Below are 17581 nucleotides of genomic sequence, written 5' to 3'. Positions count from 1 at the left end.
AGTAATTGAAAAAGAAGTTGAAATTGAGATGGTAAAACTGTTAGGTGAACAGAGTTGAATGCTGCTTTCAGGTAGGGCATTTATTGTTATGATTATTGGATTGGGCTATTCTTTAAGATTGTCAGAATGTTTTGCAGTGCATATCTTGTATATGTAAATATGGTGAGAATATTTCCTAAATTGTCTAGTTTTCAGGTTTTACTGCCCTTTTAAAGTAAAGGGCTTTATGCACAAGTACCTTTTCAATTTTTGGTCTGTGACCTCAAATTGTCAGGAGTGGCTGTTGATGTACTTGTTAATCAGTAATAACTTATCAACTGAGTAAAAGCAATGATTTTTGGTTGCATTTTCCCAATTTAATAAAATTAGAAATCTCCATAGCAAGATGATCCTATGCTCAAATTGCAGATCAAGGAGCTATGACTTTGCTATCATTCAGAATATTAATTTTCTTATTTTCAAAAAATAGTCTAATTGATAAAGATTCACTTTTCCTTTGATAATACTAACTTATTTATAAAGTCCAAATCTAGTAAAATTTAATACCCCTATTACCCTGTGTACATAGTTTATTTTTAAAGTAGTAAGAGCATTCCCATCCATCAGGTTTTTGCAGAAAAGCGCCAATGTTCCTTTACTGTGCTGCAACTGAACCACCCTATTCTCTCTCTACTTCATAGTACAGTACAGTACAGGCCCTTCAGCCCACCATGTTGTGCTGACGTATTATCCTAAATCAAACTACCCTGCATACCTTACATTTTAGTATCTTCCATGTGCCTACCCAAGAGTCGTTTTAAGTCCCAAGTATTTGACTTCACTACCACTGCTGGCAGCACATTCCACATGCCCACCACTCTGAAGAACCTACCTCTTGACATCTCTCCTATACTTTCCTCCAAACACCTTCTAAAATTATGCCCCCCTCATAATAATCATTTCTGCTCTGGGAAAAAGTCTCTGACTATCCACCCTTCATTAAATTAAAGTGCTGACCTTCTGATTAAACTTTTCTTGCTGGTCTGTTACTCTTAAAATCATTCCTGCTTATTGAATGAACATCTTGTTTTACCGAATCTTGAACCTTGTTGGCATCCTCTTCTGCAGATCCTTGTTCACATTTGGTTTCTCAAATGTATATTAATCCTGCATGACCCATTATGGAAGTCAGTCCATTTTAATTACCTTGGAGGTTTTTCTTTATACTCAACTGTTACCTTCCCTTGCTGCTCAGTAGTCATACCCTTCTGTTTGCTGAAAGTGTAAATTAATCATGTTGGTTGACATACAAACTTTAAGCGCCATTTCTTTTGAGCACAGTTTCTGGCAGCATCCATTAAGTAACTTAAATCAGCTCAAACGTGGACAAACAAAATCTCATACAACTGACAACTGCATTCCCTTAGCTGGAGAATTGGATGCTTCTCCCATGTTGAACATTTTGAGCAAGTACTGGGAAAAGACATGGAATGTACTTATTGTGTGGATTTCAGTGTCGATGACCAAGAATATTTGATTGCCAGTTATACAGTAGTGATAGTGAGACCTGAAAGATGTATCTTCCAGATTGGACTTGTGGCCAAATTTAAAGCTAGCATGAGTGATTTGGGGGGAAACAATTTTACATTTTACTTTGACCATGCCAATCTACCTACCATAGATGCAGCTGTCTGACAATATTGATTGGACTGATCACAGGATGGTCTTTCTGGAGACCATATCCTATCATTTGGATGTTACTAATCATCCTCTTCAGTGATGTTGTTACATACCTCTGGAACATGTGTGGCTTGAGCTAAGAGCTGTTTTTCCAGAGGCACGGACAGCACCTTTACACTACAAGAACTCTAAGCACTGTCCTCCTACTGGGACATCCTGTAACGTACTTTAAGATATTATATCACTGCTACTCCTGATTTAATTCAAAATGCAAAATTGGGCAACAATGAGGTTTTGCAGACCATGAACAGTAGATTATCATTCCTGTAGCATCTTAAAATCTTGTAGGCTGGCACAGCTCTAAACTGTACTCGTACCATTCAGTGAAGAGATCAACCCTGTCCAATGCGTTCAGAAAAGCATGCCATGAAAAGCACCAGTTGCAATTTAAAGGGGTAATTCCACTTGAAGGTGTATTCCAGCTCTGTGCGTGCAATTCTAGAGCAGCATGCTGTTCACAGAGCTGACTGATAAATCAAAGTTCTGCATTGTGTCACGAGTGTGATAATTAATGGTGGGAGAAGACGAATGCACAAACATTTCCATCCAGTATAGTGTTTAAGCCTAACACTTGGTGCAAAGTAGACTGAAATATTTGAAATTACTGGCAGCCAGAGGGGTCCCTTTTTTTTTTTCAGTCACTTAAAGCTCCTGCTCCAGAACTAGCTGTGACCGTGCTTTTATATTGCAGGCATCCTGTAGAATCATAGTCCCCACAGTGTGGAAGCAGGCTATTCAGCCCATTGAGTCCACATTGACACTCTGAAGAACACCACACCCTCCTACACTATTCCTGTAATGCTGCATTTCCCAAGGCTAATCCACTTGGCCTGTACATCCTTGGACACAATGGGCAATTTAGCATTGCCAATGTGGATGCTGGGAGAATGTGCCAACTCCACATAGACAGTTGAGAGGCTGGAATTAAACTGGATCTCTGGTATGAGAGGCAGCAGTGCTAACCATCGTGGCACTGTTACCGAAATATAGAACTGAAAGAATTCTTCGTCCATACATATTCTTTCTACAAAACAGGGCCAACCTTGCCACAGATCTACCCTAATCATAAGCAGTGTGGTGGAGGGTTTAGGTGATGTTATTGTCAGTTAGTTTGTGCTCAGTAGCAATTTGCTTGCTGATGCCTCACCTGCGTTCAGCTGGACCTACTTTTGTTCCTGAACTCATTATAGCCTTGGTCTGAATATAGGCAAAAAGGTCAATTGCAGAGATGTTGCCAGATGAATTACCCTTAACATTTGGGCAACATCAAGATGAAGTGTATGGGAATGAGGGAACATACTCCAAGTTGAACCTAGCACAAAGGAAGATGGTTGTGATGGTTGGAGGTCAACCATCTCGGCTGTGAATATCTCTGTAGGAGTTCCTCACAGTACTGTCTTGGGCCCAACCATCAGCGACTTAATCAATGACCTTCCCTGTGTGTTTATTATGAAAACATCATTGTTCAGCACCATTTGTACTGAAGCAGGTTATGTCTGTATGCAGCAAGACCTGGACAATTTCAGACTTGGTAAGTGTCCAGAAACACAAGTGGCACAAATGTGGCAGGCAGTGACCATATCCAGTAAGACAGAATTTGACAGTCACCATGTTCGATAGCATTCCCATTGCGGAACCTCCTACTAGTAACTTCCTGGGAGTTACTATTAACCTGAAACTGAACTGCACCATCCATCTACACACTGACTGCAAGAGCAAGTCAAGGCTCAATTATATCATCCACCCCACACCATTGCTTTCTTGTTTCAAAGTCTGTTCTGCTTAAGTCTGTCACTTGTTAGTCCACAGGGCTGTTTGGATAATGCTTATTAATTTTTATAATTTATTCTGAATAATGGTCATAGCTCCTGCTGATTTGGTCCTGAGAACCTACACCTTTTTAAATTTTTGCAACATCTATTTTTGTCCTGGGAAAATGGAACTTTGTTTATGCTTTACACTTCATCTAAAATATGTTGTGTTAACTTGTTTATAATTGTTGCAGTGGAACCTTATCTGTTACTTTGTTTTGGTTGTGTTTGCTGATATCTCCAGCATAGCATTTGCAATGTTTTATCCCGAAACCCCTCTTTGTAGTTTCTTTAAGATTTCTCCAACTTTTATTTCTCTATACATGGTGGAATGAGGTTGCACTGCATCATTAACCAGTTGTATGGTCTCTTTGTGACTCGTGCCATGTCATTGACAGCTGCTTGTATTTGCTTTTTTCCTTTTACCCCTCACCATGGTGTTCCGATGTGCCTGTGTTTATGCCAGCATCCTTAGCTCCGCCCCCTCCCCCTATGCCTCAACTGACTCCACAGATCCCTCTCACAGGCTTCGTGGCCAGGGTGCAAGAAAACAGTAAGTTCCTATGGCTGAGTAGATGCATCCTTTTCCCATTTCAAGGACGCAAATGTTGTGCATGATTGACATTTTCACATGCTTGTTTAGGAGATTTCTTTGCTCCTATCTTTGTACAGTGCATCACCAGCTGTGTGCTTCTGTGTTGCTGAATGTGTAGGTGAAGACACTGACATAATTTAGTGATATGCAATATCCAGTTCTTATCAGCATAATAGTGTATGATTTTTCATGAGTTTAATTCACTATTACTTCAAAAACATCTATTAGCATAATATCAGAGATAATGGGAACTGCAGATGCTGGAGATTCCAAGATAATAAAATGTGAGGCTGGATGAACACAGCAGGCCAAGCAGCATCTCAGGAGCACAAAAGCTGACGTTTCGGGCCTAGACCCTTCATCAGAGAGGGGGATGGGGGGAGGGAACTGGAATAAATAGGGAGAGAGGGGGAGGCGGACCGAAGATGGAGAGTAAAGAAGATAGGTGGAGAGGGTGTAGGTGGGGAGGTGGGGAGGGGATAGGTCAGTCCAGGGAAGACGGACAGGTCAAGGAGGTGGGATGAGGTTAGTAGGTAGCTGGGGGTGCGGCTTGGGGTGGGAGGAAGGGATGGGTGAGAGGAAGAACCGGTTAGGGAGGCAGAGACAGGTTGGACTGGTTTTGGGATGCAGTGGGTGGGGGGGGAGAGCTGGGCTGGTTGTGTGGTGCAGTGGGGGGAGGGGATGAACTGGGCTGGTTTAGGGATGCAGTGGGGGAAGGGGAGATTTTGAAACTGGTGAAGTCCACATTGATACCATATGGCTGCAGGGTTCCCAGGCGGAATATGAGTTGCTGTTCCTGCAACCTTCGGGTGGCATCATTGTGGCAGTGCAGGAGGCCCATGATGGACATGTCATCAAGAGAATGGGAGGGGGAGTGGAAATGGTTTGCGACTGGGAGGTGCAGTTGTTTGTTGCGAACTGAGCGGAGGTGTTCTGCAAAGCGGTCCCCAAGCCTCCGCTTGGTTTCCCCAATGTAGAGAAAGCCGCACCGGGTACAGTGGATGCAGTATACCACATTGGCAGATGTGCAGGTGAACCTCTGCTTAATGTGGAATGTCATCTTGGGGCCTGGGATGGGGGTGAGGGAGGAGGTGTGGGGACAAGTGTAGCATTTCCTGCGGTTGCAGGGGAAGGTGCCGGGTGTGGTGGGGTTGGAGGGCAGTGTGGAGCGAACAAGGGAGTCACGGAGAGAGTGGTCTCTCCGGAAAGCAGACAGGGGTGGGGATGGAAAAATGTCTTGGGTGGTGGGGTCGGATTGTAAATGGCGGAAGTGTCGGAGGATAATGCGTTGTATCCGGAGGTTGGTAGGGTGGTGTGTGAGAACGAGGGGGATCCTCTTGGGGCGGTTGTGGCGGGGGCGGGGTGTGAGGGATGTGTCGCGGGAAATGCGGGAGACGCGGTCAAGGGCGTTCTCAATCACCGTGGGGGGGGGAAGTTGCGGTCCTTAAAGAACTTGGACATCTGGGATGTGCGGGAGTGGAATGTCTTATCGTGGGAGCAGATGCGGCGGAGACGGAGGAATTGGGAATAGGGGATGGAATTTTTGCAGGAGGGTGGGTGGGAGGAGGTGTATTCTAGGTAGCTGTGGGAGTCGGTGGGCTTGAAATGGACATCAGTTACAAGCTGGTTGCCTGAGATGGAGACTGAGGTGTCCAGGAAGGTGAGGGATGTGCTGGAGATCCAGGAAGCACATCCCTCACCTTTATGGACCTCTCAGTCTCCATCTCAGGCAACCAGCTTGTAACTGATGTCCATTTCAAGCCCACCGACTCCCACAGCTACCTAGAATACACCACCTCCCACCCACCCTCCTGCAAAAATTCCATCCCCTATTCCCAATTCCTCCGTCTCCGCCGCATCTGCTCCCACGATAAGACATTCCACTCCCGCACATCCCAGATGTCCAAGTTCTTTAAGGACCGCAACTTCCCCCCCACGGTGATTGAGAACGCCCTTGACCGCGTTTCCCGCGACACATCCCTCACACCCCGCCCCCGCCACAACCGCCCCAAGAGGATCCCCCTCGTTCTCACACACCACCCTACCAACCTCCGGATACAACGCATTATCCTCCGACACTTCCGCCATTTACAATCCGACCCCACCACCCAAGACATTTTTCCATCCCCACCCCTGTCTGCTTTCCGGAGAGACCACTCTCTCCGTGACTCCCTTGTTTGCTCCACACTGCCCTCCAACCCCACCACACCCGGCACCTTCCCCTGCAACCGCAGGAAATGCTACACTTGTCCCCACACCTCCTCCCTCACCCCCATCCCAGGCCCCAAGATGACATTCCACATTAAGCAGAGGTTCACCTGCACATCTGCCAATGTGGTATACTGCATCCACTGTACCCGGTGCGGCTTTCTCTACATTGGGGAAACCAAGCGGAGGCTTGGGGACCGCTTTGCAGAACACCTCCACTCAGTTCGCAACAAACAACTGCACCTCCCAGTCGCAAACCATTTCCACTCCCCCTCCCATTCACTTGATGACATGTCCATCATGGGCCTCCTGCACTGCCACAATGATGCCACCCGAAGGTTGCAGGAACAGCAACTCATATTCCGCCTGGGAACCCTGCAGCCATATGGTATCAATGTGGACTTCACCAGTTTCAAAATCTCCCCTCCCCCCCACTGCATCCCTAAACCAGCCCAGTTCATCCCCTCCCCCCACTGCACCACACAACCAGCCCAGCTCTTCCCCCCCACCCACTGCATCCCAAAACCAGTCCAACCTGTCTCTGCCTCCCTAACCGGTTCTTCCTCTCACCCATCCCTTCCTCCCACCCCAAGCCGCACCCCCAGCTACCTACTAACCTCATCCCACCTCCTTGACCTGTCCGTCTTCCCTGGACTGACCTATCCCCTCCCCACCTCCCCACCTACACCCTCTCCACCTATCTTCTTTACTCTCCATCTTCGGTCCGCCTCCCCCTCTCTCCCTATTTATTCCAGTTCCCTCCCCCCATCCCCCTCTCTGATGAAGGGTCTAGGCCCGAAACGTCAGCTTTTGTGCTCCTGAGATGCTGCTTGGCCTGCTGTGTTCATCCAGCCTCACATTTTATTATATTAGCATAATATGCTGGTTTTTAAATTGTCAATCTTAATTGGACTTTTCAAAATATAATTTAAATTGGATATGTCTTATGTGCATAAGTCTGATTAATACCTATTTACATGCATCATATTAGTGCCAATTATAATATTGACAAGTTTGGTATACAGTTTTTATTCTTTTTAAAAAAAAGCTGAGGAGAGCTACTTTCAGAAGCAGGTTAAAATCTCCATCTTTTCTCTCCCTGCAGAAAGCTGGTTTTAGTTAGTGAGAACTTGCTTTCAGATGGACTGTTCTGTATATTGCATATCAAATAACAAAGTTTAGTGGAAACTATTGCAGTTGTCATTTAGTGCATGTTTTTAGTGTGAATTAATATAATCCTCCTGTTCATCTTGCTGTATCACTTCTTCATTTGTACAATTTTTTTTGGGTAAGGTATTATCAGCATAAAGTTATGAAAAGCCTGTCAGTCCCTGAAAGTATTGACATCTAGGCTATGCAAAGTTGCCACCTGCTGGACTGTGTTCATTGTACATAATGATTCTTGAACTTCATTCAAATGGTAATATGCTAAAATAAATGAGCAGATTAGGAATAACTATTTTTGAGCAATGCAGTTGGTTTGAAGATTCCCAAACTTGCATCATGCATATTAGGTGCAAGATTTTCTATTTCCAACACCTCCATGAGAATCTGCCAGCTTTCTTACAAAAGGATTTTGCTCAGAAGTTTTGGAACTTGTAAAAATGACAAGTTTTTAAATTCTAGTTGTATACACAGGTACTTTTGCTTTTGTAGTAACTAAAAAGGACAATGGACTTTAGTCAAGTACCTTTTTTAAATACAGAACCACACTTTACTTTTCTTCTGAATTATCTAGGTTGAACTTTTTTTGGTACCCATCTAGTCTAAAATAAAAATGTTTGTGAACTATTGTAGTTACTACTTTCAAAACCTTATTGAAATGTCTTTTGTGCAGTTTTATCATCTTTCCTACAGGATAACTTGAAACTTAATTGTTAAACAAGATGTCTTTATTTTGCTGAGAACTTAAGAGAATTCAGTTATCACCTTAGACTAGGAATGGTCCTTTGTATTTAGCTGAGGTAGTTGGATATAGAATGATCTTTGTGTGCACATTTTATTGCATTTCATAGAAATTGACTAACGTGGCTCAGCATGGTCTGAAACTTCTCCATATTCTGCCTACATGCATGGTTTCCTTAAAAGCCTGCAATAAAATGCATGTGAAATTTAATTTTTTGAATATGTATATTGTGAAACCTGCTTGGTATTCTTAGTTGATTACACTAATAAACTTGCAAACTGTTCCAGTTGCTGATAGTCCAACCCCTCCTCCACCTCCACCACCAGATGATTTACCGATGTTTGATGAATCCCCACCCCCGCCTCCCCCACCACCTGTGGACTATGAAGATGAAGAAGCAGCAGTTGTGCAATACAATGACCCTTATGCTGATTCAGATCCTCACTGGGCACCAAAGATTTATCTTGAAAAAGGTAAGTTGTTGACTACTTTTCGAAAGGAAGAAAAATGTGTTATTAATCCAATAAAATTTAAACTTGGGTCTTTTGATTCATAGCTGCCATTTTAAAAAAAAAACCTGAAATTTTTCAAAGATTTGTATCTGAAGAATAACATTTGTATTTGGGAGTTTTGATGGTGATGCTTCCTGTTCACATGGATAAACTCGTTCATGCTTCTCTGGATTATCAGTTTTCAGACAGAAACTTACATTATCTTGATCAGTTTAGTTACTATGCATAGTGATTGTTTCCATTAGTTAATGAAATGCCATTCAAAGAATTAAAAGCAAATGTTTGTGTGTAGAAGAAGGGCTCTGTTATGCTTTGTTATAAAGCATCATTAGGAAGTGTAAAGCTTTAGCAAAAATTTCCAGTAGAGGTGGAGATTACTAAAATAGCATTGGCTATGTCTTTGACTAGTAAGTTAAAAGTTCTGGGGAAGGGAAGCTGGGAATTAGAATTAAGCTGCATGCCTCCAGTTCAAAATATGGCATTGCCATAAACATGATGGCTGGCTTTTTGCACTATAATTTTTTGAAATTCTATTCACCAAAGACATGTAGTGCTTTGCAATATAACTGGAATATATAATTCTCTTGAATTCTTTGGCTTTATGCTGTTCATGTCTGAAAGAACAGGCAGATTTTCAATGCAGCCCGAGTGGGTAATAGCTTTACAGAGTACTTGGTTTTAAACCCTTATTAATTGTTCATCCTTCTGCTTTTTAAAAATCTGATGGCAAGCAGGCATATGATACTTAAGCAAAACCACATTTGGAGGTAAAATAAATTCGCATAACATAGTTGTGTCCTCTGCTTTGTGCATACTGGACATGCAGGTGATGTGCAATCTGCAAAACTTGACCAGTTTCACTTGGGTTACCTTTTGAAGTTTCTGAAGATTAGATGGTAGGACAAAGTAACAACTTGTGCCAATGCCTGAGTTGTCAGGCCAAAAATCCATGCCATATTAATAGTCACAAACTGATCAGGCTGGAATGCTCAACATTTGCTTACCAATGCCAATTTTCTAAAGACCATTTGGGTGTGGTATGCTCTTTATGGATGTCAAAGAAGTTGCTACAAGGATGGTCTGGAGACTTCACACAGGAGCTTTATCGACTTGTGAATTCAGCAATAAGTTCATTTAGGATTGCATCCAATGTAACTGAATACAAATCACTGCAGCTGACTAGAAATCTAGTGCATGTTGAAGAGGAAACTCTGAGCCAGTAACTCACTCGATGCAAGAGCTTGTGCTACTTAGAGCAGAATGACCTTAGCAGTCAGCTATGTACAGAACACAGTCATATTGGACTTGGTGTTAGTTGCCCGACCTGTCAATTTTGTCTGGTATTGCTTTTACCCCAGAGAATTAATAATTTTGTCCTGTGTTCTAGGCAATTGAATCAGTCTACCTGTTAATTCTGCATTCAGTAGCAGGAATTTTTTAATTAATCTTTTTAACAGCTTATTTTGGTTGTAAACCAGAGTCCATCGTTGCTTTGTCTAATTCACATTTTAAGGATTAAAAAAACAAAAACAGAAGTTGCTGGAAATTTAGCAGGTCTGGCAGCATTTGTGAAGAAAAGGGTCACCAGACCCTGTGCATCAACTGAATTTTTTCTCTTCACAGCTTCGGCCGGACCTGCTGAGCTTCCAACAACTTGTCTTTGTTCCTGACTTACACCACCTACAGTTTTCAGTTGTTGCACAGTTAAGGGTTGTTTTGTTCTGATAGCAACCTTTAACTATAGTAAAGCAGTCCAAATTGACACATTTGCTGTTTGTTTTTAAGATTTGTGTTGTAAGGTTGTGTATTAGTTTTTTATTCTTCCTGTGCTTTCTTCAACAGTTGTGGCAATATATGACTATTCAAAGGATAAAGATGATGAGTTGTCCTTCATGGAGGGTTCAATCATTTATGTGATAAAGAAGAATGATGATGGCTGGTATGAAGGGGTCATCAATGGAATTACTGGTCTGTTTCCTGGAAATTATGTGGAACCTATCATGCACTATACAGATTGAAGCAAAAGTGGCATTTTCAAGCTTTCTTTAATCATTGGCCAGTTCAAGAATTTTGGGGGTGGATTGATTTGGGGAGGATTTAAAGGGTTTTTCCAAGGGTGCCATTACTTTTCAGTTTTTAATGTAGAAACTGACACTGAATTAGACTGAAAATTCAACAATGTTCAAACTGGGACAATAAGGTGAAAATGCAAATGCTGGTCAAATTTTCTTAAGATGTTTTGGTCATTCCTAAAATACTACTAGTTCTTGTTGATAGCATGCATAAAAGTACACAAACTTCTGTATTGTAGCCAATTCATTTTAACCTAAAATGCTTCCAATATGTTGTAATTTTTCAGTTAATCTGTGAGCACTCTGATTGTAATTATGAACTGTCACGAGTCTATAAAAACATTTGTGGATGAGGCTTGGGTGTCTTCTAATCAAAGTACATGTTATTGATTTGTACTCAACAGGTTAAACATTTTGATATGGATTTAAAAATTACATAATGGGGGAAAATCATCTGTAGTCAGTGAACCAAAGTGGAGTTTGTTGTCAGTTCATTTGTACAGTGGAAATTGTCTGGATCAATCAGCTTTGTGTAGTCCTGGTAAATTTTTACTCCATTTACTAACCTTTTAGAATGTTAATCATTTAACATCTATTAACTATGTTCTAAGCTAGATACAGGCAATTCTACTGTACTAAGTCAGTTTCTAGGACAGATTTACTTCCAACACATGTGCCTCGGGTCGGATCAACTATGCTTTGCTATTTGCTTTGGAAGACAAAAGTATAATTTGTTTCAAGAGGTTATTACTAAATTCTTTAAATGCATTTAAAGCTAGTTTTTGGCCCTAATCATAAAAATCAGTGTTCAGCTGTGTTTCTCCTATGTTTTGTTTAATTGTTTGCAACTTTTCATGCTTCAAGTGTTGAAGCTAATAAGAAACCAAGAATCTTTTGTAAATTTGCTATCAAAAGTGGGGAAAAAGGGCACATTATGCCCTGTTACTAAAGGGGATAAGGATGGCAATAGAGCAGCTGTCCCTTTCTTGTTTTGAAGTGCTAAAATTTCTTGCACAGTTTTCTAATCTTATTCTGGCAGCAGTGCTCTAGTCTCATTTAGCAAAGTTTTATGTACAAATAAAGTTAGTTAAATTTATTTGCTTTAATAAAATGTCCACTCTTGATTGGACATTGTGGGGGCCAAACATTGTAATCTGAGGTTTTCTTATTAACTTCTGCCTTATGATTCTAAGAAGCTTTAACATTCATTCATTCTCTTCAACCTTTAAAACTGAAAATGCATTCCTTTAATTTGTATATAACCTGTTACAATTGTATGTACAGCCTTTTATAATAAATCATTCAATATATAAAATTTTCACATGGGCACTAATCAAGTTTTTTTTTTGCAAATGGAGTTTATAGTGGTCACAAGGCCAAAGTATGGGTCAATCATTAAAGACAAAGGCCCCAATAGGCTTTATGTACATGGTTAGTCCAAAATGTAAACAATTCCCACTGATTTCCTGGATAACTTGGAATTCTTGATGCAGGTTGAACATGTTTTCAGTCTGAAAAGGAGTGAACATGACTCTCACTTGTTCCGTGTTAGTACAATTTCTGCAAGTTGAATCAAGGCATCTCTTTCTGGTGAAGGACGCAGTAGAGAAATTTGTCGAATAGCTTCTTGACAATATTGATGAGCAAGATAACATGTTTGCTGAACACCATCACTCTAAACAAACACAATCAATTAGTAGTCGTCAAATTGATCTATCACTTTTTAGCCAAGTAATACAGCTTGACAATTTCTCATACAATAAAGTTGATTTTACTCTATTCTGTAACCAAATTTAAAAGGAATCTATTCAAGTAGTGTTAAACTTACACGTCCCATTTACTTTGTTTAAAAAGTTTCTTTAGCAAGAGTCCCCTCTGGAAATTGCAGAACTGAACTTAAGTCTGGTAACATCAGGCAATCAAAAGTAATGTCATTGTAATTTGAATTTAAATCCTTGTCCTCAGAATTAAGTCCAATGAATTAAAAGCTAGGCTGATAATGACTACGTAGGTCATGGTCCCCTATGGTTGACTAAATGCCCTTGGGTGAGGAACCATTCTGTCGTCACCTGGTTATGCTGACATGTGCCCTTCAGACACTACACTTTGGCTATGAGCCATAATCTCAACAGTTGAAAGTCAACCAACTACTACAAAGTTTGAATTCTTGTTTGATGAGCCAAGAAACTACAATAAGTGGCCCATAGACTTTAGACTTTATCCTCACTAACATATGAAAGTTTGTGCTAAAATTGGGGGAAGTTGTCTCACAAACAAGTGGCAGTGTTGCAATACAGTGGACTTGATTGGGACCCTTCAATTTTGATCTATCATGAGATTTCAAACATAGGAAGGGAAACATCAAAATCACCCATTCAGCTGAACTGCATCAGTACTCGACACCAACTGGAAGCAGCAGTGAAGCTGACTAGTGTAATGACAGTCCCAATCGATGTCCTTTGACTGTCATTCATGCAACTGAGCAACACTTGGTGGTGGACAAAACTGCCAGACTGGGATTGAATCAAGTTGCAAAAATCAATTTAACCATCTCTCTAATCTAATTTTGGATATCAGTAGTGATAAGGGTAGTAGAACAGTCACACCTATGTTAAGACAAGATTATCTTTGACATGTACCATTGCTATAGTAAATAGATTTGAGTTTGAATAAATCTAGGAACTCAACTGGACTAAGGCACTATGGCCATCAGCACTGTTCAACAGTAACCTTGTGTCTATATTCTCTCCTATTATCATGAAGGAATAAAATTTTAATGACTTTCTTCTTTCTACATGAAGTGTTCATGCCATATTTTCATTTGTTTCTGTTGCATGACAGATCCTATTTATATACACACACGCACGTGCTTTATTTCTTCCTTACCTGTTGTACGTATTGCCATGCTTGATCTACATCACCATCCACATTGAAGCGTCTCATTATTAGGGTATGTAATTGAGGAAACTTGGGGGGAAAAATGCAACATTTAAGTGTTTTCTTAATCAGTTATTGGTAATAGTGCATTATAAACAAACATTTATTTTGCATTTCCTTAAATTGCACTACAGCACTGAACTCTAGCATTACCTGATTGGCCCTGGTAAGTAGTGTTGCTACGATAGCAGATGGACAGAACTGAATTTTTGAAGAATGATAGTTTGCACAAGTTATGGGAGACTCAGAACTGTAATTTCACTAGTAGCTTAGAAACACTTATGATACAGCAAGTCTTCAATACCTGTTGCAACAATACTTCAGTCACCACATTAGGTCCACTCCCTAGCTTGAAATATGTTCATGAGGTTGAGGCTTGCTGATTAACCAAGGTTAGTTGTGCATCGTTATGCTGAACATAAATCACAGGTCAAATTCCTGAAAGCAGAAAATCTAGATGTGATCTTCAGTCAATGAGTTTTGACCCAAGGTATGAATGATTTTGTTCAGTAGAGTTTAGTGATTCTAATTGTGCACACCAAGCCTGCAAAAGGGAGATTCTTATCAAAATCAGAAAATCATTGTTGTACTGTGGCTGATCTGCACATTAACTCCATCATTCATCTGCATCCATGATCCTTTAGTCAGTCAGGATAGAGTCCATAACCTCCCATGTCCTGAATAAAACAGCTGCTGTTTCCTTTGCCAGATCAGAGGTAATGGAGTAATCCTCCATAACACCAATATATTCATGTCCATTTGGTAATACACCAAGGGGGGAAAAAACCTGATACTTGCAAAAAAGATTTAAAATGTTGCTATATCCTTGTCCAGTCTCCCTCTGTCCCCCTTTTACCACTGTCTACATTTGACCCTGCAAATATGCAGACTGGTTAAATGACCAGTGTTTTTTAAAAACAAAAGTCTGGCTGCAAAGGATGAAGTCTATTTAGCATTCAGTGCTCACTATCTTAATTTCTTTCATGAGATGTATCGCTATCTAGGTCAGCATTTGTTGCCTAATTCCAACAGCCCTCAAGGTGAGCAGCCTTCTTGAAGCAAAGCAAATCAATCCATAAGTATGCACCACAGTGATGGCAAAAAGGGGTTCCAGGAGTTTTGACCCACTGACATGAAGGCACAATTCCAACTCCGGATGGGTGCCTTGGAGGGGGAAAATACAATTTGCTGCTCGTCCTAGGTGGTAGAAGCTGCGGTTCTGGAAACTCGTTTTAAAGTTGTTTATTTTGAATGTGGTGCATCTTGTAAATGGAATTCAGTGCTGCACCGTCGGTAGTATTGGGTGGGTTGCTTAGACTTCAGTGTAAAAACAGAAAATGCTAGCAAAACTCAGGATATTTGACAGAATCTGAGTAAGAGGAAAAAGTTGTTTTGAGTTCATTGTGCATAAAATGTAGCTAACAGACAAGTTTTGGGAAGTTGTATGAGGATTTACTTGCTGCAGAATTCCCAGCTGCTGAACTGTTCTTGTAGCCATAGTTGGTCCAGCATATTTGCCAGTGAATGGTATGCTCCTAGGATGTTAATAGTGGGGGAATAAAGGATTGCTATTGAATGTCAAAGACAAACGTTTGGGTTCTCTTGTTAGATGGTCATTTCCTGGTACTAGTGGCATGGACCTTTCTTGCCACGCCCAGATGTTGTCTAGGTCTCGCTAATTTGGATGGCTTTGATGATTTGAAAATGGTGCTTGAATTTGTGTAAACATCTCCACTTTGACTTTATGGATGGTCACAGACAAACACTTAGTCCTGGGACAGAGGTGGTTAATGTCCAATAACCTCAATCATCTCGAGCTGGCTTTGACTCCAAATTTTAACACTAATTAGTAAAGACTGCCTCCAGGGTCAACTGGGGCAGACATTTGTCATCTTCGGCTAATAATAACAACCACTTTCAAAAGCAGCTAAGTCAGTAACAGGTGGTGCATTGTTTAGTTTAAAATTTTGCTGTGGTAGCTTCCATACAGTGGAGTGACTTGCAAGTTCACTATACTTCTAAAATCTGGTATCATATGTAGAATACAATCAGCCATGATCATGGTATTCAAGAGGGCATCAGAAGATTACATACATGTATGTAATGTGGAATGGTATGAAGAAAAAAAGACAATGCCAATTCACAACAAATTGAAAAGCTAGTATGGATACAATGGTTGATGCCTTGCATGGGGCAAGATGTTAAGAGTATTTTATATCAGCATTTACTGTTGAGAAGGATATAGAAGACAGAACAGGGGGAAATAAATAGCAGTATCTTGAAAAATGCCCATATTACAGAGGTGGTGGTGCTGGATGTCTTAATGTATATAAATGGTTAAAGACTTTAGACCTGATCAAATATCGCTACAACTCTGGAAAGCCAGGGAAGCACTTGCTGAGATATTCACGTCAATGATAGCTGCAACTGAGGTTGGCTAACAAGGTGCCATTATTTCAGAAAGGTGATAAGGAAAAAACCCTGGAACTACAGCCTGGTGAGTCAGACATCAGTGGGAGGCAAATAATTTGAGGGAATCCCAAGGCACAGGCTCACTTATTTGGAAAGGCAAGGACTAATTTAGGGGTAGTCAGCATAGTTTTCTGTGTGGGAAATAGTGTCTCACTTCTTTACTACAAAAAAAAATACTCAAGGTAGAGGACTAACCAACACCGAGCAGTGGATTTTGATCTGTATGGATTTCAGCAAGGCATTCATCAAGGCGCTCCACACGAGACTGGTTAGCAAGGTTAGATCACCTGGAATACAGGGAGAGCTAGCTGGTTTGTAGATAGAGGATGGTGGTGAAGGGTTTACTCAAGAGGTGTGATCAGTGCTGGATCTAAAGCTTTGGCATTTATAAATGATTTGCATGTGAACATGAGGCATGATTAAGTTAGCAGGTGACACCAAAATTGATGGTGTATTGCACAAATTACCTCAGAATACACTAAGACCCTGATCAGATGGCATTTTAGATAAATGTGAGGTGCTGCATTTTGGAAGTGAAGTAGCAGGTAGACAGTTGTGAAGGCAGTGTTTGGTATGCTTGCTTTTATTGGCCAGTGCATTGAGTATAGAAGTTGGGAGATCATGTTTCGGGTTACAGGGAATTAGTAAGGCCACATTGGGCCTAGTGTGCGCAGTTTTGGTCTCCCTGCTATAGAAAAGATGTTGTGCAACCTGAAAGGGTTCTGAAAAGATTTAAAAGGATGTTGCCAGGGTTGGAGGGTTTGAGCTATGGAGAGGGTGAAAAGGCTGGGGCTATTTTTCCTGGAGCAGCGGAAGCTGAATATAAACCTCAAGTTGTCAAAATGAGGGGCATGGATAGGGTGACTGGGCAAGTCCAATATTAGATGGCATAGGTTTAAGGGTTTTTTTGGTGGTGGGGGGGGGGGAAAGAGAAGAGAGAAGAAAGAGGAAAGAGGGAGAGAAAGAGGTTTAGAAAGGAGTCAAGGTGCAACTTTTTCCACAGAGCCTAGTTTATGTATGGAATTTACTTGTCAGAGGTAGTGGGAGTCTAGTACAATTACAACACTTAAAGCATCTGGATGCACAAGTCAGTAGGAAGGGTTTGAGGGATATGGACCAAATGCTGGTGTGTGGAACCAGGTTAAATTAGGATATCTGGTTGGTGTGGACAAGTTGGACCAAAAGCTGTGCAGAGATACTGAATGACAGATCTAGTTTTTTTTTAAAGTTTGAATTCCATTAGCTACCATGGTGGGGTTTGAACCCTATGAGTATTGACTGGAATCTCTGGTCCAATGCCTTTACTATTACCCCCTATCTCTTCCTGGCTAAGGCTAAAATTTCCATGG

General features: G+C 41.1%; 2 protein-coding genes across 12 annotated transcripts in view; one reads left to right on the top strand and one right to left on the bottom strand.

Annotated features, from left to right (window-relative positions):
- The window catches only part of abi1a (abl-interactor 1a), a 101339-nt gene extending 89195 nt beyond the window's left edge, over positions 1-12144 (top strand). For 4 of the 8 annotated variants that reach the window (XM_048554561.2, XM_048554552.2, XM_048554584.2 and 1 more), the window contains 3 exons: positions 3997-4083; positions 8527-8712; positions 10594-12144. In XM_048554561.2, the coding sequence (XP_048410518.1) occupies positions 3997-4083; positions 8527-8712; positions 10594-10769 (449 nt within the window). In that variant the 3' untranslated portion in view covers positions 10770-12144. The remainder of the gene's footprint in view (positions 1-3996; positions 4084-8526; positions 8713-10593) is intronic. The other 4 variants (XM_048554575.2, XM_048554602.2, XM_048554593.2 and 1 more) reach the window with 1 other exon arrangement.
- The window catches only part of pdss1 (prenyl (decaprenyl) diphosphate synthase, subunit 1), a 28958-nt gene continuing 21900 nt past the window's right edge, over positions 10524-17581 (bottom strand). For 2 of the 4 annotated variants that reach the window (XM_048554644.1, XM_048554652.2), the window contains exons 9-10: positions 13710-13790; positions 10524-12498 (exon numbers count right to left, since the gene is read on the bottom strand). In XM_048554644.1, the coding sequence (XP_048410601.1) occupies positions 12358-12498; positions 13710-13790 (222 nt within the window). In that variant the 3' untranslated portion in view covers positions 10524-12357. The remainder of the gene's footprint in view (positions 12499-13709; positions 13791-17581) is intronic. The other 2 variants (XM_048554628.2, XM_048554637.2) reach the window with 1 other exon arrangement.

Source organism: Stegostoma tigrinum, chromosome 2 (assembly GCF_030684315.1).
Source record: "Stegostoma tigrinum isolate sSteTig4 chromosome 2, sSteTig4.hap1, whole genome shotgun sequence".
NCBI classification, from domain to species: Eukaryota; Metazoa; Chordata; class Chondrichthyes; order Orectolobiformes; family Stegostomatidae; genus Stegostoma; species Stegostoma tigrinum.
This window is presented reverse-complemented; position numbering and strand designations above follow the sequence as displayed.